Below are 17,693 nucleotides of genomic sequence, written 5' to 3'. Positions count from 1 at the left end.
GTATAAAAGTGGATGTGTTGCCCACACAAACCAATCAGATTGTAGCTATCATTTATCTACAAAATTCTATAAAGTGATAGCTAGCAGCTGATTGGCTGGTAAAGGTGACACATCCACTAGTCCTCTTTAGAAAGTTTGATACGTCTCCCCCTATATGCATAACAGATACCTATGACCCAAACATGTCAGAATATGTTACAGATATCTCTGTGTCATTGTATGTCTTGAATTACACTTTTGCTTTTTGTTTGCCTTTTATTAGATAAGAGTGCAACACCCGCACTTGTCCTCTTAAGAAGGTTTGATTCATCGCCTCCACAGCCTTACTTAGCCTGTTATTTGCATACATCAGAAATCTAAATTAAGGTGAGTTAAACAATCCAAGCGAAAGAACATGGCACCGTCCTGGAGACATAGAAGCCCTTTAATGAGCCCTCCACTTTCCCCTCTAGTAAGAAAATATCCTTAAGTTTCTTTCAATAAAACTTTATTGTTTTGACAGTATGGAATACAGAAAGAATAAATTAACCACTCAACTATCAGAGGAACCAGCTACACCTTAGGCTAGTGGAGCCCCCTGGCAGTGAATGACGCAGTAGTGTTCTTTGGTATATGGGCCCAAAACTCTGGGCAAATAAATGAAGAGAGACTTTGTAGCCACCATCTTAGCAAAGGGGATTTTATTGTGATGTCTTTTCGTTTTGGTTTTACAATACTCCATGGCATGTTACACAGTTTTGCTTGATTGAAAAAAATCTCCACCAGCTTCGCCAGGGGTGATGCGTCCTGTGTGATGATTTTATTTCCTTTAAACAATATCGGGGTTCGTGGAAAAAAAATGAAATGTCCCAATGTTGGAAAATAAAAATAAATTGATGAGTGTATTGTACAGTACATTTCCATAAGGTTGGTAATGGCCAGTTGCTGGCCTTCAGTCATTTTCCATGTCTCCGGGTCTTCTGAGACATTTCAAGGTAGCGCTAGAAGGCAAGACAAAAAAAAGAGAATTTTAGATGGATAATTAAAGGCGCACTACATTACAACAGCTATAGCCCAAAATCTAATGTTACGGAGCACTGAAGTCTATGGAACCGAGAGCTACAAGGCTCGAGTTAAAACACATATTGGGGGAAATGTATCAAGCCTTGGAGAGAGATAAAGTGGAGAAGTTGCCCATACCAACCAAGGCGGGTTTCCACCAGACGATATGCTCCATGAGCGATATCGTCTAGTGTTTGGCCTGCAGTGCTGGGCTCAATGTCATTAACGACAATGAGCATCCACACTGAACGATATCGTTCAGTGACGTCACCCTCCCTCATCCCTGAACTTGCAGAACCTGACGATATCACCAGGTTGCCCTGCAAGTACGGGCGATGAAAGATGTCATCAACGACCAGCGGGAGTGCGCTTTGCTGGTCATTGACTGCATATCCACTGGTTGAGATTGCGGATGATGAACGATAACTATATCGTTCAAAACGTCCAATTGATCGTCTAGTGGATATGCGCCTTAACTGTCAATTATCTAGCACAGTCTATTAAATGACAGTTAGAAGATGTTTGGTTGCTATGGGCAAGTTCACCGCTTTATCTCTCTCCAAGGATTGATGCACCTCCCCCATAAAGTGAACTTGAGGATGGGAAACTTTAAGAGAACAAAGTAAAATACCACTTTTCACAAAGCAATAGCGGGCAGCATGATATTTCAGAGGAGACACAGAAAACACATCTTAAGGAGTCCGTTCATTGGGGAAACGGACCTACTGGATAGTTTTCAAACTAAAGGCTAAAATACTTCCCAATGTCGTCCACGTTTCCAAGTGGAAAGTAACATAATAACCCCAAAAAGAGACGCTGTTGCCTGGGCAACTGAGCTATACCTGAAACATGTTTACCTCCTTTAACTGTTTAGGTAATCATTATATCAGAGGTTACATTGAAAGCTCCACTTACTTTAAAGGGTTTGATTAGATGGACATGATGTGCTTCACGAAAGCTGTGAATAGGAAATAAAAACATGAAATATTAAAATGGAAAATAACATAAAACACCCTGGAAGTGATCAGATTGCCTTAGTAACAATGACAACCACAGACCGATGGTATGAACAGCAAATGACATAAGCTAGAGTCGGGTTCATTTATAATTAAATTGGAAATGGGTTATTCTTAGAGCAGGATAATATTCAGTTCTATATTCACCTTCATAGTTGATGCAGCCGTTGGAGTCTTCCTGTCCTGCCAGAAGGGCTTCTACTTCCTCCTCCTTCATCTTCTCACCTATCAGGACACAGATAACACATTGGTCATGTAGACTCCATGAAGTCCAACTTTCATCTCTCGTTACCCACTACGGTTAGGCGAAGCAGAAGTCTCTTACCCAGTGTTGCCAGTACGTGACGAAGCTCAGCGCCCATAACGGTGCCGTTGCCTTCCTTGTCAAAGACACGCAGACCCTCAACAAAGTCCTCAAAGCTGCCCTGGTCCTTGTTGTTGGCCACTGTTTGCAGCATGGGAAGGAACTGTTCAAACTCGATCATCTTGGCGTTCATCTCTAAAAGGGAAGGAACGAGAAGCACGCGTAAGACGTTAGCTCACAACCTGCACAGCTGTAGCACCTCCAATGGTGACGCAAGCATTTAGTGTACACTACATACGGTGCGTGTCTGCAAGAGGTTCTTCTAACCAAGATGACTTGGCCTCACACCTCACAGTTACATACATATCAATCTATAGTCAGTTATGGCAATGGGAGCAGGGGAGCGCAGTCAACGGCTCCCACACTGTGGGGGGCAGAATGAAGAGGCGAGGTCGGGGAGCCAGATGAGGTGAGTGAAAGGGGCAGAGGGGACAACTCGTTGACCAGGTGAATGCCAGGTCCAACATTTTGATGGCTGGGGAAAAAAAATAAGAATTTCCGTAAAAGACAAACAAATCCTTTTTTTCTCCCCTGCTCTTCCTTTTATATTTGTATTTAATAGAGAGAGAGAGAAAGAGAGAGAGAGACAGAGAGAGAGAGAGAGAGAGAGAGAGAGAGAGAGAATTATTTTTTTTAGAGGATACTAGCATGCATGGCTGCTAGTATCAAGATTAGTCACGATACATGTACTTAAGGAACACGCTGCAGTTGGACCTCTTAGAAGATTGGGATACATTGGACACATGAGCTCCGCACATGTACGAGAGACTAGTTACCCTCATTAGATGGGTTTCCAAGGACCTTCTTGACCTCAGCATTTGTGGGGTTCTGTCCAAGAGCCCTCATGACGTCAGCGACCTGGCTGTAGCTGATCTTGCTTTGACCTGTCCTGTCAAACAGGAGGAAGGCCTCTTTGAAGTCTGTGAAAATAAAAGGCAAGTGATAAAAGAAGCTTAAGTCTGCGGACCGATAACGCCCTGGTGGCAATTTCAGCGCTGTTACTTGGTCAGTAAAGTTTTACTGCTGCAAATGTCAATTCAGCACAACGCAGGATGGTGCTGTACATTAATTATCGCCGGTTGAGCAGACCCATTGCTACAGAATCATCAACGACTCTAACTGTTATAATAACCTGTAAAGCTGGTTTATTATTGCAAAAAAAACATCACTCAAATGTATTAATAATATTATTAACTTTTTAAATGTTGCCCTAGGAACTGATCGTTTAAAATGAAGAGGGGCATGTGTGGCCCTGACCTGGCTATCTGGTGTACAGACAGGAAAGGGTTATCCGACAACAGGGGCTCTGCTGCTGGTAGTGAGGATGTGGTTTTTGCTCCTTCAGCTCCTGTTCAGACGGGACACTTGAAACTGGGTTATTTTGAGGAGCACAGAGAGTTTTCCAAACCCAGCCAAAGATGGTTTTACAGGCGCACTGTAAAAAGTTGCTAATGTTAGCGAGGGGTCAGCACTCCTGTAACAGGATAGCCCATTCCCTGCACTAATCTCATACATGCCCAGCCCTATCCACCCTTGCACTGCCAGAGCCTCCTGCAATTAAAAAGCTTAACATAGGCACCTGTCACCACAGAACAGAGTGTCTGTGTCAGAATTTGCTCTCACAAGTACCATCACGCCCTCAGCCACACACTCTGCACCTGGCCGGGGTTGTGCTTAAACTGCTCTAAATATCACAGCAATCCAGAGCCATTATCTGCAGGGGTTCACTATCTGCCTGCGGGCATGGCTAAGGGTCAGTCAGTACTACTGAATGCAAGGCCTACTAACAAATCATGAGAGAATGTTGTATAGCACAATGCAGAGGGTTAGTGTTATGTAATATATTGGATTTACAGGACAGGGGGCTGAGAGCGTTGCTACACGTGGGATCCCTAGGAAGCATCTCCAGTGACTAGTTTTGTGTCTCAAAAAAACTCCATAACATAATTATAATCAATTGAATGGGCACACTAGGCAGGGAGACAAAATGCATGAAATGATTTACAGTAATACCGATTATTTCTATAGCAACAAACATATTACGCAGATCTGTGCAGAGATCGTGTAATCAGTCACATCAGCCCCTGTCCAATCGGAGCTTACATCCAACACCATTATGCCAAATTTATCAGAAGCAAATTACAGTAGTACACTGAAGAAGCCTACACAAATGCATGGAGAACATACAAACTCCACACAGATAGGGTCCTGGTGGAAACCAGCTCCGTGACCCCACTCCTGTCAGACAGCAATGCTAACTACTATACCTCTGTGCTGCAACTATTATTTAACTAATAACCTAATTTTGAAGGCAGAAACCTGGCGACCACTCATATGGTGTGACAGCACTATCATAGATAGCCAACTGCAAGTAATTGCTCATTTTTAACTCATATCTGGGGCAGATGTACTAAACCTTGGAGAAAGATTAAATATAGAGAGATAAAGTACCAACCAATCAGCTCCTATCTGTTATTTTTCAAACACAGCCTGTAGCGTGACAGTTAGGAGCTGATTGGCTGGTATTTTATCTCCAACCACTTTATCTGTATCAAGCCTTGGAGAGAGATAAAAAGGAGACGGAGCCCAAAGCAACCAATCAGCTTCTAGCTGTCATTTATTTAGCACTGTCTATGAAATAACAGTTAAAAGCTGATTGGTTGCCTCTCTCCAAGGATTCATACATCTCTCCTCAAGTGTGGTGAGCTATTATCTCCTCTATACTATTCTAGCTAGTATTTTTTATTTAACACACTATTCATATTGGCATTTTATTTAATCAGTGCGAATGTTTCAACACATTAATTTACTATAATATCCCATCTCTGTAATTTAGGAGTCTATATACTAAGCAGTGTTAGGAGACAGAGTGAAAAGTGATAAGGTGCCAGCCAATCAGCTCCTAACTGTAATTTTTCAAACACAGCCTGTTGGGAGCTGATTGGCTGGCAACTTATCACTTTTCACTCTGCCTCCTAACACTGCTTAGTAAATAGACCCCTAAGATACAAGTGAAATGTGAGCATCGGAATACAAAAAGACGTTACACAATGGCCTAACTTAAAAAAAAAAAAATACAAGAAAATGTTTAAGCGCAAATTTGATGCCAAACTAATAAGTGGGTTAATGTGTTTTGGTCAGTGACTTCAGTGACACTTCGAAAATTGCCCAATGAAGTTAATGAAGCTATCAGGCGTAAATCTGTGACTCTATCACTATATCGTAGTCTTACGCATTAGAGGAATCTGGGCATTATCTGACACACCAGTTAATTATGTGAAGTTTTCACGTTACACAAGCAAATCATTTCGGAAAAAGGAAATTTTCTAGGAACACTAGTCCCTCCCCCCTGGGCCTCAACTTACCATCCTGCTGGTCTTGGGAGAAATCGATCTGTTAAAGAGAAAATCATCCACAAAGACTACAGTTAAAGGCCTGTTGGCATTTGAGTTACACAGCTTCTTTCGGTCCAGAAAACCAGCTCATGCACAATGGGACTTGCAGGAAGCTGTAAACCAAATAAGGCCGGTAATGAAGTAGAAACCTGGGTGACACTATACGGTCTGGGTGCTAGGTATGTGGTCGTTTTTTATTCTCCAGTAGAGAGAGAAATCTCTTTGCGTTATTATAATAGATCAACACCATTCATTTTCTCATGGGCGGGCGCCCAAGTGGGATGAAAGGCATTACTTCACCTCCAGCTGACTTAAACTCACTTACCAGCAACCTCATCTGCGGAGAAAGACTGCAAGGAAAGAGAGAAAAGCAAGAACTAGAATGGTAGCAGATGCATTGACAGGCGTACAAGCTGCAGGGATATACATGTATCTGAATATCTAAACCGTATGATATCAAATCCATTAAAATGTGCCAACTTATTCCTTTAAATCTCTCTTTCACTTAATACAATTATTTATTTATTTATTTATTTATTAGTGCATATTTTTTATTTATTAGTGCATATTTTTATTTATCAGTGCATATTGTTATTTATCAGTGCATATGCTTTTATGTTTAGCGTAAAGTCTTTGCAATGATGTAAACTCCACTGTAAAAGATAATAATAAATTCCTATGCCGGGGACCTGGGGCTGCCCATTGTCGATATCCCATTCCCAGAATCCTCTGCACCATCTACTTCTAGTTTAACACTGGAGTTAGCAAAGTAGTGGCTTAGCCAAAGGTTCCTTGTATATTAACTGAACAAGGAGACAGGGCATAAAACAAACTCTGACAAAAATAAAATAAATACTGAGTAAACTTCAGATCTGTCATACATTATTTAATTTAGTCCTACAAACGAAATATTGCACTGAGAGGTTTAACTTGGGCAAATGTTACATTTGCTGCCTCTTGAATATACATATAAATATAGACAATCAGAAATGTTTCATCTATATTCAACTCACTACAACGGAATATTCTAGCTCTATAAATGAAGATTGATACATTTATATTGTACATGTGTATATATATATATATATATACAGTATATATACACAATGTATATATATATATAGAGAGAGAGAAATAAAACTTTCACTAATATTTAGAAGCCCCATATAATTAATTTTGTGTAATGTATTAATACATTATGTAAATATAAATTATACAAGGGAGCTTACACTGCAGAGACACCAGGTCCCATATACAACCTGTGTGTAACTAACTAGGGGTGAAGGGATAAGGACCTAGCATGCTCCTAGGGGACACCCACCATGATGATCCTGGGACTGGTGATGAGCCGGGAGCTGAGACGTTGACCGGTGGAAGGCTTGAGCTTGTGGTCCTTGTGCCCTGGCCAAGCTCTTCTTATTTATCTGGGGGCAGTGACTTGACTGCCCAGCTCGGGTATCAGAGAGGGAGGTGGCCCCACCCCCTGGTGAGTTTTTGGCTTTCTTAGGGCAAAGCGAAAGGAGGGATCTCTTTCCAGTGACACCAGTTTGGAGGGCTATTTTTAGATTGACATGCTTTAATGAGTGTTTAAAACTTGTCAGCAGTTTTTCTGCAGGAAGGGGGTATTCGCAATGGCTGGACAAGACAATTTTGGGCCTGTGTGTTATTTGCAGGGAAATACTCAGTTATTCCTTCATCAGAGCTTACAACTGTGTCAACAGAGACCTGGGTTTAAAAATACCCTACACTTGCTGTGACTCCTTACTGGGGATTACCTGTGTTGTGGGAAAAGCATTGTCCCTCAGCTCCTAGTGCTGAAAATACTATGGAGGAGATTTATCATAAAGATGGCATATCCACCAATCAGAATTGAGCTATCATCTTATAGAATGTACTAGGCAAATGACAGCTGTAATCTGATTGGTCGCTATCAGCAGCATCTACACTTGTACTTTTTAGAAGGTTTGCTAAATCTCCTTCTATGGGCGGTATCCAGTTAGCCCCGACATTTTCTTTGGGGAGGGGGGGGGGGGGCAGGGATTTTTTGCCGATAACCCCTGTTTTTCGCAGATTTATCTTTCACCCTATGCTGTTCATTTTGGGCGAATAAATAGGATAATTCACCCGAAAACACATAGGATCCGTCATAAGTTTACGGACCTATGTGTTTTCGTCATTGCGCTGGCAAAAAAAAATGGCACTTTTCGGGGATAATTTTTCGGGACATAACAGGTCCCCCAAAAAAATCAATTGCCAGCAACGGGACGGACTTTGGGGTTAATTGGATAGCCCCGAGGGATCCATTAGTGCCCGAACAATGATCTGGGCTGATTGGATACCTCCCTATATATGTTAAAGTGACAAATAGCAGAAAGATATATTATAATATAGAACGGCTATAGCCAGTATTTATAGCCTATGGCTATAAATATTGGGATATTTCAATTACTAGAAAATTGTAGCAAATAACTTTTGTCCAAATCTTTACTACAGTATATTTTGAGGGGAGGGGGGGAGAGGTAGGGGGAGAGTTCTGTCACTTCTTGGAAGTTTTTCAGGAGCCATGGAAAAGTTAACTGACACCCAGTTCAATCTCCCTTCCACATCTATTATCATCTATCTAGAGGTCCCATAACAATCTGAGCTTGTGTCAGTCCCTGAATGTTGGCTTTGTGCTTAGCGCCACCTAGTGGCTCTTTAGATTATAAATGTGAGTTTCTAAAGCCCCTGGTCTTAAGGGATTTACCATGTAATCATTGGAACGTGTCAAAGATAACTGGGAAGAAACTCTGTTTGTAATTCCACAATTCTTTTTTTTTTTTTTCCAGCTAAAGTTCCTATAGTTCACTAGTGTTCTCAGCCTACGTACCCACATATTAAACATATTAACTGTGTTAATAATTGTAATTTGTGGGGCTCAAAAGGTAGAACGTAGGGGGTATATTTACTTTTGTGCAGGTTTTTAGAAGTGGAGATGTTGTCCATAGCAACCAGATTCTACTTAAAATTTTTCTAGCACCTTCTAGAGGGTAATAGCTAGAATCTGGTTGCTATGGGCAACAGCTCCACTTCTAAACACCCACACTTTAGTAAATATACCCCCTAGGGCTCTGTATTCGGCTTATTTATTGACATAGGGCAGATAGCACAAATCGCTGTAACTGACATGAAACAACTAAATATAAATGAGCTTTATTCAGTTTAGTTTAAAATGCAACAATGAAAGTCTTTAGGATGGAATTGGTGAAACAGCTTCAAATAACTTACATTTTGAAATATATATTAATCTATAAATAACCTGCTTCTAGAGGTTTTTATTTTTATATTTTTAATTAGAGTAATAAAACATAGCTCAACTTAATATACTGTACATCTTAATATACACATATTGGGCTGCTTCTGCGTCAGACGCCGTAATTTCGTGTTTTGCAGCAGTTTTGAGATCCCTATGTCTATGAAAGGACTGAGTAGACCACTCTTAGGGGTATATTTACTAAAGTGCAGGTTTTTAGAAGTGGAGATGTTGCCCATAGCAACCAGATTTTATTATCTTCTAGAAGGTGCTAGATAAATGATCGGTAGAATCTAATTGGTTGCTATGGGCAACATCCCCACTTCTATAAACTCACACTTTCATAAATATGGGGGAGATGTACTGAGACTTGGAAACAGATACAGTGGATGGAGATAAAGTACCGACCAATCAGCTCCTAACTGTCATTTTTCAAATACAACCTGTCAAGTGACAGAAGCCGGGTGCCGGGCAGACAGCAGGGAAGTATGCAGCTTCCCTGCTCTGTTCGGCTTGCGGTACAGATTACGCCATCCTCAGATGACAGTTAGGAGCTGGTTGGTTGGTGCTTTATCTCTCTCCAAAGTTTGATGAATCAGATCACTGTATTGAAACTGTAATGCAGGAAATATCATAAATATCTCCTGTGCTAATTAAGGACAGGTACAGTAAGACATTGCCAATTCCACAAACATCTAAATATGTAGCTTTTCGGAATTTGACCTCCATAGCTAATACCACCGTTTTCCATTGCAGTCTGTAGGCTACTATCAGGTAACCTAATTGCATGATGGTTGTGCTTTTAAATCCTCACTGGGATGGACTCTCATCAGAGTCATTGTTCCAAAATATGGTACCCTGACAATCGAGGTACAAGTTCAATCGCACCCTGGGGGCAGAAACTCTAGAAGCTCTAGAAAGTGATAAAGTGAAGAGTGATAAACTACCAACCAATCAGCTTCTGTTATTTTTCAAACACAGCCTGTAACATGACAGCTAGGAGCTGGGTGGCTGGTAGTTTATCACTCTCCAATGTATCACTTTCCAGAGCTTAGTACACCTGACACGTAAGGTACCAGTTAAGTAAAAAAAAAGTTAGGTTTCTTTTTTCTTTTTTTTTCTTTTTCTGTCATCGAATGCACTATGTGCTCTACCCTAAGAGGTATATTTACTAAAGGTCGATTTTGAGCGATTTTAAATCAATTAAAGTAATTTAACATCGATGATGTGTTTCTGGGGCGAAATAACACATTTACTAATACTTAAAAAAAACAAACCAAAAAAATACCCTTATAGTAAATGTGTGATTTCGCCCCAGAAACACAAACTCAGTGTTGATCGGTTTTGATCGATTTTAAAATCGACCTTTAGTAAATATACCCCTAAGATTCCACTAATCTAATTAAGGGTAGATGATTTTGTGATAACGCTCACAAAAGCCACACCCCTAATTTATTAATGTTGTGTAATATAACAGTCTACTGGGTCTATTTACGACCATTCGCAACTGCGATACGAGATGTAGTATTGGGGCAATGTATAATTAAACTCACGACTGAGCGAATAGTAAAAGCCACTATTTTGTTGCCGATCGGATTACACTTCCGTGTTCTATCACAGCTGTATTAGCAACGCGTGTACGACCATAGACCAGTGCACCTGCCCTCACTGATTAGGAAGGGGCCAAGGGGGAAATACCAGTAAACTCTCCGATAATGATTTCGATAGGTAGATGGATGTGATCCCATACAGGACTATGGGGACAGCTGTATTCAGAGGTACTTGGTTTAAATCAGAGGTTCCCAAGCGCGGTCTTCAAGGCTCCCCAACAGTTCAGGTTTTAGAGATATCCATTGTTGAACACAGGTGGTTATATCAAACTGACTGAGATACTAAATAAGGCACCTGTGGTCAAGCATGGATATCCTTAAAACCTGGACTGTTAAGGTGCCTTGGGGTCCAAGTTTGGGAACCTCTGGCTTAAATACTTCTGTTAGTCAAATGTGAAATATTCGTTTGGGAACAGCCGTTTCTGCATGAATATTTTGGACAAATAAGTTATTATTATAGTTCCCCTATGTAACATCACACTGCACAAGTGAAAGGATTAGGGGAAAATGTATGAAACCTTCTAAAGACGACAGGTTAAGAACTTGACTATTGCATCCAATCATATTATAGCTACCATTTTATAGCATGTACTAGATAAATGATAGCTATAAGCTGATTGGTTGCTATGGTCAGCACCTCAACTTGTTTTCTTCAGAATATTTTTAAAATGTCCCCTTAAATACTGTACATGAGGGGCAGGGGAGTTTCTAGAGAGGAGGGGGCCCGTGTGCAGGCTACGACACGGGCCCCCTCCTCTCTGTCCGGCGGCCAGCAGCGCACTGAGCTGTGCGCGGCCAGTGCCGGAGTTATAGACTCTGAGCACTAGAGTGCGACCAGAGTCTATAGTGTATGCACAGGCAGGCCCGCTGAGAGCCGCGGCAGGCCCGGGCAATAGGGGGCATGGCCTAGTCACGGGAGCTGTGGCCACGCCCCCTTCCAGAAAAAAAAAAGATTTGCAGCGCCGCGAAGCGCTAGGGAGGGGGCGCTCTGGGCCCCCTCAGCCCTGCTCAAAGCCAGGGGGGCGCGATCAGTGTGATCGCTCCCCCCCCCACAGGCATAGGAAACTGCTGTGGCTGCCACGAGCAGTCTCCACTGCAGCTCAGCACACGCTGTGTGCTGGGCTGCTGTGAGGGAGGGGGAGCGGCGCCAGACCCGGGCCCCCACCAGGCCCCTCAGGAAGCCCGGGCCCCGGTAATCTGTACCCGCTCCCCCCCCTCTCGGCGCCCCTGCGCACAGGTCACCGGGAAAATGGCCGCGGCTGCCATTTTCCAGTCATTTTTACAGCGCCAGACCCCCTCGCTGAAATGCGACTCCGGAGAGGTAAGTAATACTATGGGTGCAGGGTGTGCGGTGAGGGGCCCCCCTGGACACCCTGCACCCATTATAGATACGCCTCTGATGAGAGGGGCAATGTACAGTTATTATGACGTAAATCACAAGACACTATTAACTTAATGAAAATAGCTAAACCTAAACTAGATGTTAGAGCTGTTTATGTTTCAACACAACTGCACAAAAATACATATATAAAATTATATTTTAATTTTAATTGTTTTTTTCCAATTCACAACCCACAAATTCGACCTTAGTAAAACTTTACACCATCCTTTATCTGTGTTTTGGTCATTGTAATGTGACCTAAGATCCCTGAGCGAACGACATGATCTCCCTGAGCGTGTAAGTAAAATATCTCACCCAGGGAGGAAATGTACCAAGCTCTGGAGAGATAAAGTGGAATTGCCCAAAAGCAGCCAATCAGCGTCTGTCATTTATCTAGGATGGTCTTTAAAATGTCAGACGCTGATTGGTTACTTTTGGGCAACGACTGCGCTTTATCTCTCTCCAGAGCTCGGTACATCTCCCCCAGAGCCTGTCACCTTCCGTCAATGCATTGCTCCACGTGGTCCTTAAATGGATATATCCTTTGTTACCGGACTTGCAGGCTTCCGTCATCGCGTGCTGGTCTAGCAAGTGAGCAGGTTACAACGATGTCCCCACACGTAAATAAACACATGTCATAATCAAACAGGTAAAACACGCAAACACTCATGTCATGCGGTAGAACATACATGCATATAGCACTTTAAGAATAAAAAAATCCTGTAAAAAAGACACAGAAAGAAACCTGTTTTGTTTATGAGTGTATAGGGTAAATTTAGTAAAGTGAGAGTTTTTAGAAGAGAGTTTCAAAAGTGATGTTGCCCATAGCAACCAATCAGATTATAGCTATTATCTTCTAGAAGTTGCTAGTTAAATGTTAAGTAGAATCTGATTGGTTACTATGGGCAACATCACTTTTAATATTCTCTTCTAAAAACTCTCACTTTAGTAAATTTACCCCTAAGACTGTCCTTTGTGAACAGGAGCCTGGCCCTCTTGCCTTGAATATATATTACTTGTCTAATAGTTATATTAATATACAGTATATGTAAGCTTGAGTGAAGTGACATACTCGATTATGGGATGCCTTCTTTATAGCACTAAGGGGTATATTTACTAAGCCTTGGATGGAGATTAAGTGGACAGTTAAAGTACCAGCCAACCAGCTCCTGTCATTTTTCAAACACAGCCTGTGACATGGCAGTTAGGAGCTGCTTGGCTGGTACCTTATCTCCGTTGACTTTATCCCTATCCAAGGCTTAGTAAATAGACCCCTAACTGATAATGCAGCCCAAAATTGACATTACAGAGAAGGTGGCATTATTAAAGTGTATCTGTCACCTATACACCCTTGGGTCACACACTCAGCACTTTAATAGGGTGATACACAAAGAATTTTATACCTTTCAATATGAAGAGAATATCCCTGACCGATAGAAACGGCAGTGCTATAGGTGTTGGTTTATGACGGGAGCATTTGTTTTTAAATTATGGCAATGCCAAATAACTATATGCTAAGTAAAATTACATTTCTCACACTTAAATTTTATTACTTTCATTTTAAATAGGATACTGTTTTTTTTTCTTTTTTAGCTTAGTAAAAAAAATAACATGGAATAATTGGAAGTATAACAGGAATGGATCTCACACCACAATTCTGTTATTGCTCGGCCAGCCACTAGATGGCAGAGTATCACGGGCAATAAAGTGCAGGAACACTTATGTCTAGGATGCCAAAAAGACACCTGATAGGTGCTTGATGGATGTTGCACAGTGTGCTTTGTACTGTACTGTGCAGCGAGTGCTCGGAATATTACAGTTTACTTGACACATTGGTAAACACTTATTAGATGTCTAATTTGTTTTGTTCTTCTATCTATTGTGCGGCGGCGCGGATCTTTTTGATGCCTTCTAAATAAATGTTAATAATAATAATAATAATAATAATAATAATAATAATATGATAGGCACTCACATAGCGTTCCGTTTTTGCACCTGAGACAGCGGTGTCCTAAACATTTTAATAATTTCTAGGCCTTTTTATGTATCATATTTTTATTTATTTGTGTCCCCCATGCAGTCTCTAATTTCAGCAACTGTATTATATACAATTTCAGAAATATTAGAGTTCACATTTAAGTATGTCTCCACTTTTGGGATGAGTGGTTAAAAACAGCAATTGAGGGGATTTAAAAGATGCAGCACACATAATAACCACTAGATGGCGATCACTGCATGCTACATATCAGTACATCAATGTATCACTGGACTGTTAAGTACAGTAGCCCTACAAATTCTATGGGAACAGCTGCTAAATGACAATTTATATTTAAACACTGATGTTTTATGGTGCTCTTAAGTATTTTAATTTGTTGCTGCACGCAAGTGACCTTTGTAATAAGAAGAAAGCATACTCTACATTTCCTGGAGGATACCATTGTTAGGAATACAATTTTCAACAAACGTGCCATTACCCTGCATTAACTGGTTTGTTGATAAAACAAAGCATTATATTACTTGAAACAAAGAGTTTAATTACAAATCTAAACAACTTACCTTTCAGTTTAGTGACATTCAAGCTCCTTCGTTAATAAATAGTTAAGCCTAATTACTGCTAAGTTAATTTAACTTTTGTATAGGAAAACTTTTGTATAGGAAAACTTTGTACTGTACATCCAGCAGCTTGGTGCTTTAAAGTTTAGTAATACAATAAAAGTGCAACGTATCCATCTCTTGTTGTTAAAAGGCACTTTTATGATGCTATGAATTCTTAATAATAATCCAACTTTAAAACAGTGTGTGTGTGTGTGTGTGTGTGTGTGTGTGTGTGTGTGTGTGTGTGTGTGTGTGTGTGTGTGTGTGTGTGTGTGTGTGTGTGTGTGTGTGTGTGTGTGTGTGTGTGTGTGTGTACATGGCTCTTATCTGTTCAATTATTTAAAACTATTTGTGTTCATTATATAATAAACAAGGTAATACCAAGCAAAACACCAGAACATCAATGCAGTAAATAAACCAGGATTCCCAAAAGCATTGCTCCTTCTCGTTACAATGAAACTGCCATAGACAAACTTATTGCAATTTCCCCAATGCAGGAATATATTTGTGAGACACTACTGAAGATAATTAATTCCAGAGCCTATTGCAAAGTGGTTAAAGCAATACTGAATGCTCTTCCTGCTTACTGTACACCTACTAACCAAAGGGTGAGCCCCCAATTCTGCAGTAACCTTGATTAAACTTGAAACCCATCCTTGAGTCTCTATATTTGGGCATCCTCTATCTGATCCTTGTTTATAGACCAATAAGGTGTCAGGGAGGCGGAGGAGCCTTTAGGGCACTGTGTGGCTATCTTGCCACCTGTCAGGGCACTATCACAGTCCTGTACAAGTTCCATTTACAGTACAAGGAGCAAACTTTATGAGAACTCCAAGCACACCACTGCAATCTGCACTCAGTTACAGCAGACACTGGCAATAGGGGGTCTGGTGGTGTAGTCACTGGAAAGTGCATCTGATTAGAGGACAGGCATGCTATTATATGTTCTGCTGGCACCAGCAAGTACAGTGGCATATAGGGGTGAGGGGTAAGTAATGTGGCAGGTACATGGCAGGGATATGGTTGTGTAGCAGCTAACAGTCTCCAGCAGTCACTGATAATACAGTTTTATAGGGAATAATGAGTGTCAATTATATTACACCCCTATAGGGTCACAAAGACCTCCTGTACCTGATACCAGGTGGGTGATGTAGGTTGCCTGGTGTTATTAGGACACATTTATTTTCATCTGTGAAATGAATAATTGTGAATAGGAATTAGAGCAGCTGAAATGTGTCTACATAAAGATAGAACACTCCTAATTCCAAAGTTGTGGCAAAGATGAAAGCCAGTTATCAGGGTACACACTCCCCAAATAAAGAATGGTGCAAATTATTCCCAAGTGTCAGTTAACACTAAAGAGGGGGGACCTGGGAGAATCAGGGACCCCCTGGGCTATCCCCCTGCGCTTCCAGTGACTACACTCCTCACATCCCTTTGCAGCCCTGTTACCTTGACACTGGACAGATCAATTGCTGGTGCCTTGGGCTTTTCTGGTTCTGGGGCTGGTGCTGCTGGTGCTGCTGGGGCAGCTGCTGCTGCTGGGGCAGGTTTCTTCACGTCCTTCTTGGGTGCCATTGTGCTTTAGAGTTTAACCAGGGAAGGTGATTAAAAGGATCCAAGAGTGAAATCAGCCCAGTATAAGAATGTTGCTGAGGGAGGAGGGTAAGATCAGGACGATCCTCAGCCCAGAGTCTAGATGTGGGATCCAGTGGGTTTTCCACTATTGGAGCATACTTATATTTCACTAAGTACCTAACACAATCTCCACGCATGCTGCTGGATTGGACAGTTCCCCAGGCAAGGAGGATGTCATAGGGACTAAGACTATAAATGGAATATAAGGGGTCAGGGCTACATCAAGCCACGGGACTTCTATTTTTTCAGCCTGCCTGGATTTTTGGGATAAGTGTAAAGGACAATCACACATGAATAAGCTGCCTGGAGAGCCCTTGTTGACATCTAGTTGTAGGTTGGAACTTTTTTATCCCTATTTTTTTTTTTCATATGTGTTTTTTTACTAAGTGTCAATCACAAAATCCCCCCCACCCATCCCCCCTCCATCTCCTGTCATAGGCACCAAGGTCTTCCCAGCAGCTGGGATTTTCACTGGAATTCTGTCCTCCAAGGAGTGGGGTACAGAAGATGTTATACCCCATTCTTCACACTCCCCCTCCCCTTTGCACATACTTTGACCCCCCACCCCCCAATTCTCTTCCTTTCATTTGCAGAAAAGTGTTGATCCAGCAGAGAGCAGCCCCAGGGGTTTAAAAATAAAAGCAGACGTATATGGCCAGTCGTCCTTCTCACCTCCTCCTGTTTCATAGAGAATGTACAGTACGCACAGGCCCCATCCTATCTGCTTTGTATATTAATTACATTTCCAACCGGAGCTGAAGTTCCCTGGTCACTGATCAGAGGGAGTTTAGCATCCACCACAATGCAAGCCCGGATGGAGCCTCATGCAGACCATTGCCCGTGCAGAGTGTTGCTATTCTATCCAGCTCTTGCACTAGAGAACGTGCGACTGTCGCAGCGCCTGTGTGCCCAGAGAGGTGCGACTGCCTATGTGATACATGTATATAGTTGGATCCCTATACATGTCAGTGTGTACATTAGATGTGTGTGCTTTAAGATCTACATATGCATGTGAGAGTAGACATAGTTTCAGCCTATACCACACCAGTAGGATTCCTACAGCTGTGTCTTGTTAACATTTATCCTCAACCATTCAAGAGCTCATCAATAAAATATTTTTGGAGCGGTGCTGGGGTGCACCTGTCATTGTGTAAGTAAAGATAGAAAGCAGAAGATTAAACTGCCATTATATTATAATGAGAGCCCCCTCCCCATCCTAGTGCATCCTGCTGTCACCATGGTATGAAATAATTTCCTGATTAATGAGGACCCCCTGTCCGGCCAGCTCTCTCTGCAGATGAAAGGAAGGATCAGTGAGAGCCCCAGTTCCTTGTACTCGGGTAGAACATTTTCTGGTGACT

The 17,693-nt window shown here is 41.7% G+C and overlaps 1 protein-coding gene across 1 annotated transcript; it reads right to left on the bottom strand.

The window, feature by feature from the left end:
• Positions 1-470: 470 nt before the first annotated feature.
• On the bottom strand, positions 471-16,461 carry MYL1 (myosin light chain 1). The gene is made up of 7 exons (XM_088474091.1): positions 16,147-16,461; positions 5,787-5,814; positions 3,198-3,341; positions 2,383-2,556; positions 2,205-2,282; positions 1,957-1,999; positions 471-980 (listed from the first exon to the last, which is right to left on the bottom strand). The coding sequence occupies exons 1-6, from the start codon at positions 16,270-16,272 to the stop codon at positions 1,971-1,973; spliced, it is 579 nt and encodes a 192-aa protein (XP_088330217.1). The 5' UTR covers positions 16,273-16,461; the 3' UTR covers positions 471-980; positions 1,957-1,970.
• Between the last annotated feature and the right edge of the window lie 1,232 nt (positions 16,462-17,693).

Source organism: Taudactylus pleione, unplaced genomic scaffold (assembly GCF_031769625.1).
Source record: "Taudactylus pleione unplaced genomic scaffold, aTauple2 ptg000147l, whole genome shotgun sequence".
Classification (NCBI taxonomy): Eukaryota; Metazoa; Chordata; class Amphibia; order Anura; family Myobatrachidae; genus Taudactylus; species Taudactylus pleione.
The sequence above is the reverse complement of the archived record's forward strand: the minus strand, read 5'-3'. Positions and strand labels throughout refer to the sequence as shown.